The sequence below is a fragment of the Magallana gigas genome, chromosome 10 (assembly GCF_963853765.1).
Source record: "Magallana gigas chromosome 10, xbMagGiga1.1, whole genome shotgun sequence".
NCBI classification, from domain to species: domain Eukaryota; kingdom Metazoa; phylum Mollusca; class Bivalvia; order Ostreida; family Ostreidae; genus Magallana; species Magallana gigas.
This window is the reverse complement of record NC_088862.1, coordinates 34,467,196-34,483,796: the sequence shown is the minus strand read 5'-3', so window position 1 is coordinate 34,483,796 and position 16,601 is coordinate 34,467,196. Positions and strand designations below refer to the sequence as shown.

The 16,601-nt window shown below is 32.7% G+C and overlaps 1 protein-coding gene across 2 annotated transcripts; it reads right to left on the bottom strand.

Moving 5' to 3' along the window:
* Positions 1–167: 167 nt before the first annotated feature.
* LOC105343533 (rh5-interacting protein) lies at positions 168–16,601 on the bottom strand. 2 transcript variants are annotated; one of them, XM_066073227.1, is made up of 14 exons: positions 16,478–16,601; positions 13,328–13,417; positions 12,743–12,803; positions 11,563–11,651; positions 9,910–10,125; positions 9,413–9,538; positions 7,629–7,760; positions 7,399–7,533; positions 4,036–4,167; positions 1,932–2,060; positions 1,422–1,565; positions 1,097–1,223; positions 851–896; positions 168–558 (listed from the first exon to the last, which is right to left on the bottom strand). In XM_066073227.1, exons 2-14 carry the CDS (start codon positions 13,371–13,373, stop codon positions 331–333), a joined length of 1,611 nt encoding a protein of 536 aa, XP_065929299.1. In that variant the 5' UTR covers positions 13,374–13,417; positions 16,478–16,601; the 3' UTR covers positions 168–330. The 2 variants fall into 2 exon arrangements, with proteins under 2 accessions (XP_065929299.1, XP_065929300.1); XM_066073228.1 differs by lacking the exon at positions 16,478–16,601 and having other exon boundaries at positions 12,748–12,803; positions 13,328–13,407.

The following is a 16,601-nucleotide window of genomic DNA, read 5'->3' as shown; positions in this document are numbered from 1 at the left end:
CATCCCTATCTTTCGTAAATAACATCTATTGTTTGAGGTCAATTTCTTGCTATGTTTGTATAATATCATAATAATAGATAAATAATATATTAACATATCTATTTTTTTTTACTATCTCTCGGACTCTTTCTCTCATTCTTTAATTTTAAAAACACACATAGTTCACATGAAAATTTGTCATTGCTTTACTTAGTCAAAGGAATGAAAAGCCAAACAATGAATAAAGAAATAAAAATCCTGCAAATCTAAGAGTGAATACATGGTAAAATCTTCCAACTGCGGTTTATTTGTTAAAAAGCCAGTTGCCCTACGGCAGGCTTGAATTTTGTTTTAATTAAGCTCGCCATAATCGTCAGGTTCCTGTACGAGAGTTTTGTTGCATGTGTTCATATGACTGTAATCATCCTCCGCTGTCATTTGTTGAGGGGCGTGGTCATAGTCTGACTGTACATCGACCTCAAAAGGGTCTTGGTGAAGGTGAATGTAGACATCATTTCCTTCTTCGTTGTCTCTGATATCGTCGTTGTAAACGTGTCGAGAGTTCATATGCTGTGAGACCTTCAAAAACACATCCAATCGCATTGCTAGTTTATGTTTGTACTGACACATTAATTGGCTTGAGGATAATTTAATCTAAGTATAAATAGCAATCACGCAGCAACAAGAAGAGGGCAGGGGTATATAACTGTTTTAAAAAAGGTGTTTGTTTTTAAATACTTTTTTTAATACTTTAATTTTTAATAAGGTATAAGCCATTGTGTTCCCTCTATTAATTTTCTGGACCTTTCACTTAAAAAAGATGTAAGGTAGTAACTGAATATAAGAATAAATAAGTAGTTGATATGGATACCTGGACAGACAGTTGCTCCGTAGCGTCATTGCTGGGTATTTTAGATCTGGCGATAAAAATAAAAGAATACATATTGCAATATACATTGTATTCATTTCATTAGTTAGGGTACAAACACGTGGTTTTGTGCCACGGAATTGAGCACAGATTTATAATCACATACTTTTTTTTCCCATTAACATTAAAGATAGATAGATAGATAGATAGATAGATAGATAGATAGATAGATAGATAATCAGAATTCACCTGAGTTTAGTTTTCCTTATATTTCGAGTAATGATAAAGTAAACTAATCCACTTATAGCAGCTCCTAATAAAAAACAGGCCGTTCCAATACCGATAACAAGATCAGAGTTATCGTTCTTTTCACTCTCTGTATTCAAGAAAATGTAAATAGCTGATGCAGTGTAATGTCTACCTGTGCAATATTCAGGTATCCGCGTATTTTGTGACAAAAGAAAAAAGAAAATAGTTGAGGCTTTAGATCTGTGTTTTTTGATCAATATTATTTTTGTGATTAAAACCAAATTAGAAATTTAACGTTAGTGAAATAATAACACAAACTACTTACCGTAGAGTTCATCTTTTTCCTGGTGTCTTAACGGTGTATCAGTGTTATCGATACATACTGTCTTAATTTCATTTTGTTCGCAGCCACCAGCAGAATGCGAAGAGTTCTCGTAGTTTTTACAAATTTCTTTTAACAAAATCTGAACTGAAATTGTAAAATAATTGATATCGCTGTACAAAAGCTTTCTTCAACTTTCTCAGTCATCAATTTATTTATAGACAGACGGATTTATGCATGAGAAAGATAAAGTCGTTCAAAAATTTTCACGTAAACTTGTTTTTGAGAATCTTGAAAAAGCAAAATAATTTTTCTATGGTCATCTCCTACTGTCTTTCTATATTTAACACTTTATTCAAAACGAAAAAGAAAAATTATATAAAAACGCATTAACCAAAAAGTATTAACCTTATATAGCCTTTCTCTATTGCACAGTCACTGTTTTTAGATGTTTATAAAATTTTCAAAATAAATAAATGGTAATAAGCATGCGATTAAACAAATTTATCATACCACTTAAACAAGTGTTAGATATCTCAAGGTAACCTTCGATACACTCGCAGACCCCAGTCTTGTTGTTACATGTTGAATTAGGGGTGGAACACTGGATGGGTGCATCGCACGATTCATTCAGTCTGCGTACTATAACAACAAAATAAACATGATATACTGTAAACTTAATCACTGTTTGTGTTTTATTCTTGTAATAAAAATAATATTATTAATAATCATCATCATAATCATCATCAGTAAAAGCCGGATGTAAAAGTTAAAGAAGTAAAAGTGGAATAAAAAGTGATTGCAGTAGTAGTAGTAGTAATAGCAGTAGTATAAGTAGTATAAGCAGCAGTATAGGAACTTAGTAGTGTTCATATAGGAGCGTTAGTAGTAGTAGTACCAACAGTAGAAGTAATAGAAGTAGTAGAAGTAGTAGTAGTAGTAGTAATAATAGAAGTAGTAGTAGTAGTAGAAGTAGTAGTAGTACCAACAGTAGAAGTAATAGAAGTAGTAGTAGTAGTAGAAGTAGTAGTAGTAGTAGAAGTAGTAGTAGTACCAACAGTAGAAGTAATAGAAGTAGTAGTAGTAATAGAAGTAGTAGTAGTAGTAGAAGTAGTAGTAGTAGTAGAAGTAGTAGTAGTACCAACAGTAGAAGTAATAGAAGTAGTAGTAGTAATAGAAGTAGTAGTAGTAGTAGAAGTAGTAGTAGTAGTAGAAGTAGTAGTAGTACCAACAGTAGAAGTAATAGAAGTAGTAGTAGTAGTAGTAATGAAATTAGTTATAATAGTAGAATTAATCGTAGTAGCAGCAATAGTAGCGGTAGAGGTAATAGTAGTTGTAGACAAAGATCCCATAAAAAATCTTAAACTTTCAAAAAATTTGTAAAGAATGAAAAAATCAACAGTTTTGTACAGTAGTATTTCTCTAAACACAAATGGGTGGAATTTAAGAAATGAAGATAATAATTTTCTATTGATCGACGTATCAAAGAAAAAATTGACCGGAAAACTTCATCAATGCGTAGATACGTCGATCAATAGAAGAATAATAATCTTCATTTCTTATCATTTAATAAAACATTTTCAAATCAAAAAATGTGAAGTGTCATTGATCAAAAATGTAAATAATGTAAATGAAGCGGGGCGTATGAATACGAAATAACAACAGCAACAATATTCAAAATTCAAAATGGATGCGCCTTCAGCTGATGCAGAGCTATTGAACTGAATTTAATGGATTAAACACAACTAGTGAGTTAAAATCTGAACCGGTTGAATTGAAAACGAAAGGAAAATACATGCGATAGCTTGTGATATTATTCACTGATAAGAAAAATTCGTAATAACACTAGTTTTCATGTGAGATAGATGGAAAATGCAACTGGACGTAACCATCCAAGGAGAGGCGATCGTGGACGAAACTAGTTGATAAGTCGACAAAGAATAGTATGTATTAGCGACTTTTGTAAACATTGTGGTAACTATATAGCCAGTGATGTACTTAAATGGTATACTATAGTATCTGCCGCTTGGAATGCGCTGAAGGAGTTGATGCATTGTACTCAAAACGATGCTTATTCTGAATTTCTAATGACCGATCATGTAGGGTACTGTGTAAGTTTAAAAATCATCGTTACCAAGTTTGAACAGCAGTGTTACCGTGAAAGTGTATGGGCCTATATGTTCGTTATGATTATTCTGGAAAAGGAACAGCCAGACTCGCAGTAATGTTGATTGATCTGAAGCAGACGAAATCGTGAGAAGACGCTTAATTTTCTATTTCGTGAATAAGATATTGTGTTTTGTTTATTTTTGAATGTTAGACTTTCAAGTTTTTATGTTTATAAAGTTGTATTTTGTTTGCTGACAATAAAACAGACACAACTTTACACTTTGTTGACAGTGTTTATTTTGGAAATTCCCGTTCTATAAATAGTGTTAGATCAGAACAGTTGAGAAAAGTAGATCCGGCGAAAATTTTATTGATGCAGGTATCAAAGAAATTTTTCGACTAATCACAAGCGCCGATATCTCATCAAACGAATAAATATTAAATGATAGTATCATATTTCAATAAGATTGAATTATGTAACGTGACTATCATGTTTGTTTTAACTTACCAGGCACACAGGAATCATTTACTTCTATGTAGCCTTGCTGACATCTGCATTTCTTGTTTCCATTACACATGGAGTGTTGGGTTGCTGCATTGCATTGTATGTGGTCCTCACATTGTTCACCCAAACGTCGATCTTTAGAAATTAAAACGTGCATAACTTAATTGATAGATAAATAATCATATTGTTTCTTACGAATTCTACATTATTTCATTGCATTTTGTCACATACAGGAGGCCAATATTTTTTTTCAAATATTGTGAAGTAATCATTCCTTAGCTTAAATGCTAAAACGGAATCTAATCATACTTAATTAGAAAAAAACTACTTTAGCTATTTAACGGAGTTGAATAACAATATCCTATAAATGAATATGTCGAATGTGTACGATCTTTGGCGAAAATTAGTTTTAACCCATGTTAGCATGTAACTGAACTAGCCTATATTTATATACACATCTGAATGACAGTTAGCGTTGCACTTGAGTGAAAGCTGCTTTCTGCCAACGATACAGCCAAGTGTTTGCAGGATTTAATTAAGAAACACAGGGCGAAAAACCATCTTTAAGCAAGTCCTTAAAGGTGGCTTAAAGGTGACTTAAAGGAGCTTAAAGGCTATACAACCTTTAAGCCGCCTTTAAGTCACCTTTAAGCAAGTGCTTATAGGTCCTTAATGTCCAAACTTCTTTAAGCCACCTTTAAGCCACCTTTAAGCATCTTTAAGTGGCATTTACGCTCTCTTTACACTGCCTTTACACTGTCTTTAAGTGTCCTTTAAGTCAATATTGATCAAGCTGAACAATAAAAACATATTAAATGCAAAAGCTCTTTTATAGAGATGGGAGGGGGTCATCCGAGTGATAATATAATTTCCAAGGAAAGGGGGGGGGTGTTCCAGGCGGTTTTAATCGTCGCTCCATTTAACGCAGATCGCTATCATCAGCACCGCTCCGATGGACACAGATTGCCGTTATAAAATTCTTTATAATTTTTTTTTTTGGGGGGGGGGTTTCAAAATTATTGTAGGGATGAGCGCAGTCTCTGTATCTTAATATGTGCATAAAACTAATTAAAGTATGTTTGTTTTCTATTATAAATTAATCGGTGAAAAATCTCTCTCTCTCTCTCTCTCTCTCTCTCTCTCTCTCTCTCAGTTCATCCGGTTATTAAACAAAATAAAGATAATGAACCAAAATGCATGATTTAATTTGTTCATCGGTTTAAGGTTTGTATTTTTTTATTTCAATTTTCATTATTTCTAACTCTAGATCTGCTAGATACATGTTAAAGATGAAAAGACTCTCAACTGCCTTTGTTATATCGGGCAGGATATTACTGCTTTGTTTGTCTAGACATAGTTTTGTTCGTTTGTGTATATCTAATTAGAGTCTTTTGTTTGTCCAACTTAAGAAAACCCCTGGAACTAACACAGAATATACAAGATATACACAACAGTTGTGTCGTGTGCCCAGGTGCATGTTTGTGTATATCTAATTAAAGTCTATTGTTTGTCCAACTTAAGAAAACCCCTGGAACTAACACAGAATATACAAGATATACACAACAGGTGTGTCGTGTGCCCAGGTGCACGTCAGGGTTTCTAAAGGCGTTGAATCTTAGTATGTACGAGTATACGATAAGTCTAGTGAATAAAAGTTAATTTACATTTGTAATTCATTTTCAAAGTATTATTTCCTAGCTCTGGGTTTCAAAGATGTTACGTCTACAAATTAACGATACATGTATGTAAGAGTAAAATCTTGAGGCTCATTAATTAATGTACCGGTGATCATAAATAGGGGTTGATTATTTAAATATATGTATAAGGGTAAATATGTCAAATATACCCGGCCTGGCACATCATACAATTGTATGTACAAGTCATTTGCAATTGCCACATGCAGTAAATACGTCACCGGTAATTGGTAATTTTGTTTGTTATAGAATTGATAGTTTATAAATCATGTACATACAATTACATGTAAATATTTAAACATATTGGAACGGCGCCGTGATCATGAAAACCGGGAAACTGAGGGAAATTGAACAAATACCGTAATAGTATCAATGCATTTAATAAAAGAAATGATTTCATTTTCTTTCTTACATTTTTATAGCTATAAATAAGATGAACGTATATCTACTCGGTTTAAATTTATTAACTACATGTAAGAAAGCCTACTATAGTGAACCTAACGGTTTCCATTTAGGTATAATATATTTTTTTTGTTCACTGAAGACCAAGTTCCGTATTTCATTCTAAATACATGCATGCATGCATGTAATTTATAAATTAGATATAAGTGATTGTTACAAACTGAATGGTTTGTCAAAATCTTTTCAAGTAAACACATTCAATACAGTGATTCAATATCCACTGATATATAGGATATAAAAACGCTCTTATATATGTAAGTTGCCGTGGCGCAGAGGATGTGTGGTGATGCAAATAAAAGATAAAAAAAAATGTGTGGTGATGCTAGTAAACTAAGGGTCCCGGGTTCAATGCTCGCCGAGACCGGTTTTTTTTTGTGGTTTTTTTTTTCATTTTTCTTTCTAGAACAAAAACCGTTTTAATACCTTTTCTTTCATAAAGTTAATACATTTTGTCGGAAATTAAGCACAATATTGAATTAATTTTTTTTTTAATGGCTTAAAGGTGGCTTAAAGGTAGCTTAAAGGTGGCTTAAAGGTGGCTTAAAGGTGGCTTAAAGAAGTTTGGACTTTAAGGACCTATAAGTTGTCCTTAAAGGTGGCTTAAAGGTGGCTTAAAGATAGTCTTTAAGCTGCCTTTAAGCCATCTTTACGCTTTCTTTAAGCCACCTTTAAGCAATACATATAGCTTAAAGGTAGCTTAAAGGTGGCTTAAAGATCGTCTTTAAGCTACCTTTAAACACCTTTAAGCTATCTTTAAGGAGGACTTAAAGATGGTCATTCATCCTGTGAAAACACATCTTTAGTCGCATTGTCGAAACTGATAAAATATCTTATCAATGGACCATTTAAACTTGCTTAGTGATCTATATAGATTAAGATCTATGCAACATTTTTAACAGTATACAATGGTTGACTGGGGTCGACCTTAGTGAACAACTGTTTTGTTATACCCAATCTTATCAATAACTCGTTTTCGCGCGGGATGTGACGTCAAAGGTCAACAGTCTTTTTAACAGTCAATTTAAACAGTTCCTATGGAACAGTTTCAGTCCAACAGTCAAAATGCTGGACTTGTTATTTCGTACATAGTAGTAAAGTGACTGTTTTACAAGGGTATAACAATTATCGTTGTTCACAATGCTGATATTGTGCTCTCAAGAAAAAAAAAGATTAATGAAAATTGTATGAATCAAACAAGCATGACGTTTACCATTTATACATCTGTTTGATATTGCTAGGAGACCTTCCGTACACTCACAAGCTCCAGACTTTTTTCCGCACGTAGCGTTCGGGTTGATTGCTGAACATTGAATGGAATCATGACATGACTCATTTAGTTGTCGCCCTAATGAAAGATGGTAAAACATTTACATTCAAGATGTAGGTAAACATCAAAGGCATAAGATATACAGAACGTGCCTCGATAAATAAATATTATACCTGGTGAGCAGGACTTATTGAGCTCTAGGTATCCTTGTTCACATCTACATCTTTTATCGGTTTCACAAGTGGAATACGGTGTCTTTGCTTCACATTGAATTGAATTGCTGCAGAGTTCCCCTATTCCCCGTGCTATGTAAAAGATAGCATTCAATTATTGAATTAATTTGATTGGTGAATTACTGCAAGGAGTGAGCAAACTAATTGAATAAATGGACTTTACATAAGGTAGTGTAAAACACCTCACTTAAAATTACAGACATGATTTGAAATATTTTTTTTTCATTACCTAACACACATTTGTTAATGTTTTTCTTTTTTTTTTAAGAAAAATTCCTTAAAAAATATACTTTTCAAGCAAAATTAAAATCAAGGTATGGCGTATTTTAATAATTTGGAAACCTAGATTTGAATGGTGCTATTGTGATTTGGTGCCCGTTATGCAGTTAAGCATTCTATAGTTAAATGTCACTTGTGATCCTTTTATAGTAAAAACTTTCACTAGTGTTTAGACTTTAAGCAGGTCGTATCAAATAATAAGGGGTTAAGCATAATAACATCAACTGAAATTTTCGCCTCTGACATATTTTTAAACCATAATTAATTTATAACCTACCTTGAGACATTATTTTTATATATCTTAATAAAGACCTCATCAAGAATAATACTGTAAAAATTACTTTACTTTAAACAATAAAATTTCTGTTGAAAGGCAGTTTAATTTTGCAAATTTTCATCTTTAAAAATAATTTACAAACCCTGTTACACTTAATGTTTTCATTATTTATATGAAATATTTGGAACATTTTAGTAATGTATATCGAATATTTATTTTTTTGATTAACTAAAGTGCATTAAGGGTTCCAAGATTTGTGAAGTCAAGTTAAAACTCATAATATAAGCTTTGTTCTGGTTGTTTGAATGCCCTGTCTTCTAACCCACTTTACATTTGAACGATGATTATCAAAAAAACAATTTGAATAGTTTATCGTTTAGATGAGCCCCCCAAAACTATTAGTGTTTCCTGTCCTCTGACCCAAAAAATTGAGGTAGGTAGGTAGAAAAAATAATTATTTTTTAAAACTTAGAGCATGTGTGTAATAATGAGGGAAAGAAGTATATTCACAGTTTACGATACGTTTATGACGATTTAAAATTTACAAAGGTCTTTGTATTATTGATTCATGTAACGTATTAAAGCCAACAACCAAGATAGAAAAAAAGAAAGATTTTTTTAAAAATCTTATTTGCAAAATTAAATCCACATGTGTATGAATATGTTTATGCTTTTATGGATAAATAATTCTTTATTGTGTTAGCTTAATGAACATATTTATTAAATCAGTCTCTTTACTTCTGTGTATTCGGGGTATTAGTCCAACCCTCTGACCCACTTACTACCGTTATGTAGAGGATCTGTTTCTATCACAAGATAATGTAGAATACAGATCTCGCCTCATGGGGTTGTGCATCTTGTACATTTGAGGGCAGAAACAAGCCAGTTCAAGAAATGTTTACATTCTTATCTTCAAATGAACAAGATGGCCGCAAAACCCCTTTGAACATGTTCTAAACAATGACAATTACACATGAGTTAACTTTCCAATTTTATGCAAAACTAGTCACTCTTAGAACCACATATTTTCGTCCACATTTAATAGAAAAAAATGAATCAAAAAAGAAAATTTTGTCATGACATTATTCTGTGTCACGAAGAGAAAATATGAATATGCACACTTATATACTCATTTAGTGTACATTCTCTGAAAACAATTCAAATTTACCTGTAACACAGGTGTTTGTTTCCCACAGATGGAAGTACCCTGTCTCACACTGACATAGTCTGTTTGTCTTGTTACATATGAAATGAGTCATATCAGCACATTGGATGTCATCATCACATCGCTTATCTTTAACACAGTATGAAAATTGGGAAACAAAATAAAGATTGAAACTGATCTGATTAATCATTCCAGAAAAAAACCACCAAATAATAATTAATAAATTGTCTAATGATTATGATAGATAGATAGATAGATAGATAGATAGATAGATAGATAGATAGATAGATAGATAGATAGATAGATAGATAGATAGATAGATAGATCATATTTCAGTCTTTTAATATCTTTGTTTCACTTATTTCAAAATGTATAAGATATGTAAATCAAAATTACATGAAATATTTGCTTTAAAGATTATCACACATTTTTTACTTGTTCACCTGTGTACTTTGGACTTCATAAAGTAAATGATTAATCAGCAAAGAATTAGTACGTACTTTGCCTTTCTTGTTGCTTGCAGGTGATATAAATCTTCGTAGAAGTTGTGAATAAAGAAGGGAAACACCATTTACTAAGAAAAACCGATCTTTGATGTGTTGTTGAAAGAAATTGAATCTTCATATTCGCTAGTTTATATTCCCACGGTAAAAACATAAACTCATATGATGGTTGGGAATCAACGGAACAATCAATGGAGCATCTCTCATTACTATCTACGAAAATAAACAGCAATGTCAGATTTAAGGAGTTAATTATATAATAAAGATTCACCTTTGAAATTAAAAAAAGAAATGGTTATATTAATACATTTATCATATGTTGAAGTTAACATTGATGGCAGCCTCATTATAGCTTTAAAATACGTATTTGATGAAGTTTAGATTTATCAAAATTGTCAAATTCGCCTTAGTTTTGGATGGACTATTTAAAAAACGTAACAAGGTTATTTGGTACATGACAGAAAGACCTAGTCCAAATATTTTGATGTAAAATAAATGTATCACAGCAACGTTAGTTTTTTTTCTTCACAAATTAATATTCTTGTTCATCAAAGACAATGCTTATTCTTCGGTAAAACGCAACTTTACACAACAAGACGTCGCGCTAACACACAACACGCCGTCGCGCTAACACAACTTTGCACAGCATGCCGTCGCGTAAACACAACTTTGCACAACACGCCGTCGCGCAAACACAACTTTGCACAACACGCCGTCGCGCTAACACAACTTTGCACAACACGCCGTCGCACTAACGCAACTTTGCAAGTTTCACAGTCTAGTAGGAAGTCGTGTCCGGAAATATTAGACTGCGCATGCTGAAATTTGTAGGCCTGCATGCAATGGATGAAAAATAAATAGTAACACACTAGTAACTTTATTTTTATTCATATGCATTGATAATAAATAAAAATAATATATATATATCAAAGTACATTATTTATTTTTCATCCATGCTTGCGTGCAGGCCTACATATTTCAGCATGCGCAGTCTGATATTTCCGGACACGACTTCCTACTAGACTGTGAAACTTGCAAAGTTGCGTTAGCGCGACAGCGTGTTGTGCAACGTTGTGTTAGCGAAACGGCGTGTTGTGCAAAGTTGTGTTAGCGCGACGGCGTTTTTTGTGTTGGCACGATAGCGTGTTGTGTGTTAGCGCGACGGCGTGTTGTGCAAAGTTGCATTAGCGCGACGGCGTGTTGTGCAAAGTTGCGTAAGCGCAACGGCGTGTTATGTGTTAGCGCGACGGCGTGTTGTATGTTAGCACGACGTCGTATTGTGCAAAGTTGCATTAGCGCAACGGCGTGTTGTGTGTTAGCGCGACGGTGTGTTGTGCAAAGTTGCGTTACCGCTACGGCGTGTTGGCAAAGTTGCGTTAGCGCGACGGCGTGTTGTGCATTAGCGCGATGTCTTGTTTATCTGAACGCGATGTCGCGCTAACGCAAATGGCCCTATCCGGACACCATATATATCAGCTAAAAACCTGGCATGTATTATGAAAAAGCAAATTTTAATGTTAATTTAGTTTTATAGAGAAGATTTTGTTTGTCAGTCTCATAATCATGTATAATTCAAAACAAAAATTGATGATATTCTTAATACATCAGCATTGAAGAGTGAGGTACTTTGAGAGTAAGCACAATAAATACCTATAAAAACTTTGGCAAAATCTGTTTTTTTGAATCCACAAGCGTTGTCACCATGATAGAATGATAATGCATCAGAAAGGCAAACAGACCTAAATATAGAATGTTTCGTTACTAGTTTAATCATTTATATGTAGATATTGAAATAGAGAATATGCCTAAAACTACTAAAAAACAAATCGGGCGCAGATAATTAATTATCATATATATATATAAGAGCAACATGTTACAAACATCTAAACATTGGTGCATATTGGGTTTAAACATTTTAGGATCGACCTAAATATATACTGGACATAAACGTCTGTAATTACTTTTAAACACTGCTCATTTGATGTATAAACAATAATTCTAAATAAAAATCAAACATTCTGATTTGAGGCTTATCAACTGAGTCAATGTCATTTTCAAAGATAGTGCTGGATTTGAACAGTCTACAAACCTTGATCTAAACAAGATAAGTACATCAAATTTAATTCCTTATGCTCGCATGCAACCCCTTTACGTGTTACATTTTCAAAGACACGACATAAATGATGCCAATCAAATCGTTTCAGGCATGTGCTATAAAACATTGGTTTTATTGAATGCATGTTTTTACAGACCATTGCACAATGAAGGCGCCTTTCTAACAATTTAAGAAGAGTATAAGAGAAAAGATGTACCTGTTGTAATAACACCACAGAATTAACTACTACTTGAGAGAAATTCATAAAGATCTAAAGAGATACATGTAGTGATTGTTTTATTTACTTTTGGATGGGTATAAACTTATTTGTTCATATATTCAATATTGGTGTTCAATGTTTTGATTTATAGCTTTTGAAATAATAAGTCTGATATAATAAAGCACATCTGTAATCGAGAAATTATAATGTGGTGAAGAAATGTAGTGTATATAAGATACAAAATACATAAATTTAACACCTACTATCAAACAACAACTTCCTGTATGTGGAGTCCTAAGTGCATTACTACAACCTTTAAAGACACATTATGTGTAGTGCGTCGGGAGTACAGAAATAGATTATGGAGGACACAGAATAAGTGATGCTCCTATGCAAAACTAAGGACATATAAAGCCGAGTTAATACAATGAAAACAAGGAAATAAGAGGAACTTTTTTTTAAGTGCATGGCTGGACGAGAAGAGTAAGATATAATGGGTAGGAAACAAACTCTACCTTACTGTCACAATCATGTGTATTAAAACCCAGATAGCAAGTATTGTGATACTGGGAGCACCTGCAATGGAATAAAGAAACATGGCTGTAGAACATGATAACACTCAATGACAGTAGTAACATTTACAGCTACAAGATAAAAAGGTTTTACATGTACCTCCATAAATAGCATAAAAGAAGTCATGCTGATAATACTTTCGGCGTCAATGTTGAACAAGATGTGGGATTTGTTTTACAAAATTAACGAGACCATATTTAAAGAAATACAAATTCTTATACACTGTATATGAATTATATTAATATTTTTCTTATTGTATCACATTTTAACACAAAGAGCAATAGGTTTTCACATTTAGGTTTTTGTCTTTTCTGTTATATTTGATTGTAATCCTTTATTGGTGTAAGACTTGCAGTTTCTACAACTCAGAAATAGTACCATGGCCTGCAAGTTTGATATTGCAATTTCAAATCGTTGATGCATAAATTCAATATTGTATAATGGTTTTTCAAAATAAATTAAACTAAAAGTTAAAATAAATAACAATCGGATGATAAATATGTATCAACGATAGATGGTTTACTTACACAAACGCATGTGCTGTGCTGCCATTTGGTCGTTGAACACTGCCATTTTGTCGTCAATCACTGCTGTTGCATATAAAGAGCTTAACCTTCCTGGTTATGAAAGGAAGTTGAATTTTTTTAAATTAAACAACAGTGACGAATACTACTTTACTTGTGTACTTAAGAATATGTGTTCAGAAAAACATCCTAGGTTTTATATCAAAAACTTATACAGAGGAATCGTTCATAAAGTTAATTTGGGAATTATTATTTGATAAATATCTTTCAAAATTCAAATTATAAAATAAATAGAGTTCAGACTTGATATCATTCTTCTGTTATAACATAATATCGAGCGCAGCTCACTGGCGCCCAGTGCCTGCGAGCGATGCGAGCTCTACAGGCAAAGCGAGTGCAAATAGAACATTCGAAATATCTGCACATTCGTTCAACGGATTTTTGGCGCCAGTTACTAGGACCAGTTATGCCCTGTTTTTATCGGACTAGCCGTTCCTTATAAATATGGTTTACCATTTCACACACTCACGAAAACAAGCAAGATAAAACTAATAAAAGAATATACATGTACAATGTACTGCTTACATGTAACGTACACGGATATGCAACATCCAACTTTTTAACATCTGTACAGTTTTAAATACAACTGAGTGACGACACAATAGTTTTCTTGCACATTGTTTTTGCGTCAGTAAATTTTGACCCACAATGCAATTCCAAGCATGACATATGACGTTCTCACGTTCTCGTGAACAGCAAGACGTCACTCAAAGGACGTGAACTCTGACGCTACACTCATATTAAATAAGGGGAAATAACTCTTTCTGTAATTTCTGTAAATTGAATAACTAAAAAGTTAAATCTTCTAAAAGTCTTTCAAAGGTTAACAAATTAGGGCTTTTCTTTAGATATATGAATCAATTGTAACTTGCAGGCCGCCAGGTCATTTTAATGCTCACATTTGATTAATTGAGTTTGAGAGGATTCCGTTGATTTCTGCAAATTTTGGATATGATAAATTAGGCCTACCAGATAACACTTTAAATCTAAATTGCCAAAAAGAACTGACGTTTGAATCACTTTCAAAAAGAAAAAAACTCTGCATTGAACGTTATGTTGAAACTTGATTACTTAGATTCCTAAATCAACGCGAGGCATTCGCGAATTTTTCTTCTCGCGATTATAGATGGAAAACAGTTGAATCGTGGAATTAAGTACTCGCGTAAAATAAGGAAATTACAGTACTCAACGACTTTAATCCTAGATAAAATTAATTCTATAGTACTCATAAAATCATAAATCAATAAGAAATTTGGCTTATATACTGTTGTGTAAAAATCATGACTACTGAAAAGAAGATAGGTTGTATTTTTATTTGTATTCAAATTCATTTCCGGTTTTTTTTTTCATCCATAAGTAGATCCATACTATTTCTGAATTCATTTTTTATATTAATACGTATTTACATACTTAATCATAAGCTGTGCTCGCCCTAACGGTCACGCCGTAAAACATATCAAATCATACATCCCAATATTCATATCAAATATTCTTTGAGGATTTAAATTTGTTATTTTGACAGTTTAAGTCAACGAAATCAAATCAATGACGAAATTTTACCCAACATAAAAAATACAGAGGTGATACCCATAAATTAAAGAGATTATGATATGACGAAATTAATTGCTAACAGAAATGTATTTGGCTTAAAAACAACGATATTTTAACCCATCGAAAATATGTGTTTCTACAGTATTTTGTGCTTACCAAAACTAGAAAGGGTCTTTAAAAAAGTGGTAATCTGTCCTTAAAGATTACAAATCAGTAGCAAGTCATACGGGAATGAAAAATGTTGCTACATACACATAAATAACAGATTAACAAACAACATTAAATATATATCCACAATAGCTGGGCACCGAATACATGTACTAACATGTATTTGTATATTTTACTGTAAATGATTTATCAAATAAAGATGACTTTTTTGGAATATTTATCAAATTTCTAGTAACAGCGATGCCTACAGCTCTGAGAACGATGACAAATATTATCATCGTAGCAGTATGAAAGAACCAATTAAAAAGTTAATGTGTTGAATTAGTTTTTTGAATAATTTAGAAAATAATTACGCATTTGCCAACCTGAGAGACCACGAACTGAAGGAGTATACAATCTTTGTTTCCTTTTTCTGCACTCAGTTTTGTTGCAAGTATTTTATATTTCATTAAATGAATTTCCAAAGATGAGAATTGATATGGATACTTAAATGTTATGCAAGAGCATAATCTACACACGACTTATTTTTATTTAAACTACGCAAGCTTATAGCAAACAAGTTGTTAGAGCAACAATATCAGGAACTTCGATTAAAATCATCTTTACGGAAGTTCTATACAATGACCTTGTCAGCAAGTACAATGTTTCATTAAGACACATGCTGACTTACATCTCTCATACTTGTTAGATCATATTTTATGCACCGGATTGACTACGGTTTCTCTCGTTTTTCACGATCTTGACAATGAGCACATGACGGGTGCGACTGGTGGGCAGGGGATGCTCACACCTCATATGCACTGGATCCCACCTCTATTTTTTTTAGAGGTACTGGTTGCTCTGCTTTGAGTTTGTATTTTCACTATAAGGATTTTTGAGATGGTTGACAGTTTGTTATTGTCATTTTTAATGGACTTTTTTATTTACATTATGGCAGGCTCACGTTCATCTTGTAACTTGGTAAGGATGGTAATAAAGAGAAGTTTGTTTAATTGTAAACTTTTGCATAAATCATTATGATCCTTAATAAAAATATGGATCGATTCGTAACAAGTGTTTTCAATTAGCTCGAACTTGAAATAAAGTTGATGTGATTTTGAAATAATTTTAAATGTTTCGTAAAGTGTGAACATTTGTTTCACAATGCGATATTATTAATTTCTAAAGTGTTCCGCTATTATGAAGAAATGGACTTACACCAAGAAAACTGACTGTTTGAGACCTACTTTAAAAAACTTCTTTGGTGTCTAGAGACGTATGAAAACTACTAAATCAAGGCTTTTCATTTCATATTACTACCATAAGAATGCACATTTGTTGTCAAAACCTATACTGTGATGAAGACTTAGCGTACATGTTAACATAACAGCATACCTCAGATTATTGTATGTGGAGGTCTAAATGCATTATCCGTGCCCATGAATACAAATTCGACAAGTGCGTTGGAAGGATAAAAACATGAAATGAAGAAAATACATTAAGTGTTATTCATATCAGG

What these genes read in the sequence shown, in the direction of transcription:
- LOC105343533 (XM_066073227.1), bottom strand. Translation starts at nt 13,373, where the DNA reads ATGGCAGTGTTCAACGACCAAATGGCAGCACAGCACATGCGTTTGT. An exon ending in AGCACAGCACATGCGTTTGT is followed by an intron (nt 12,804 to 13,327) that starts GTAAGTAAACCA and finishes ATTCCATTGCAG; the next exon opens with GTGCTCCCAGTATCACAATA. An exon ending in TTTTGCCAAAGTTTTTATAG is followed by an intron (nt 10,126 to 11,562) that starts GTATTTATTGTG and finishes TTATTTTCGTAG; the next exon opens with ATAGTAATGAGAGATGCTCC.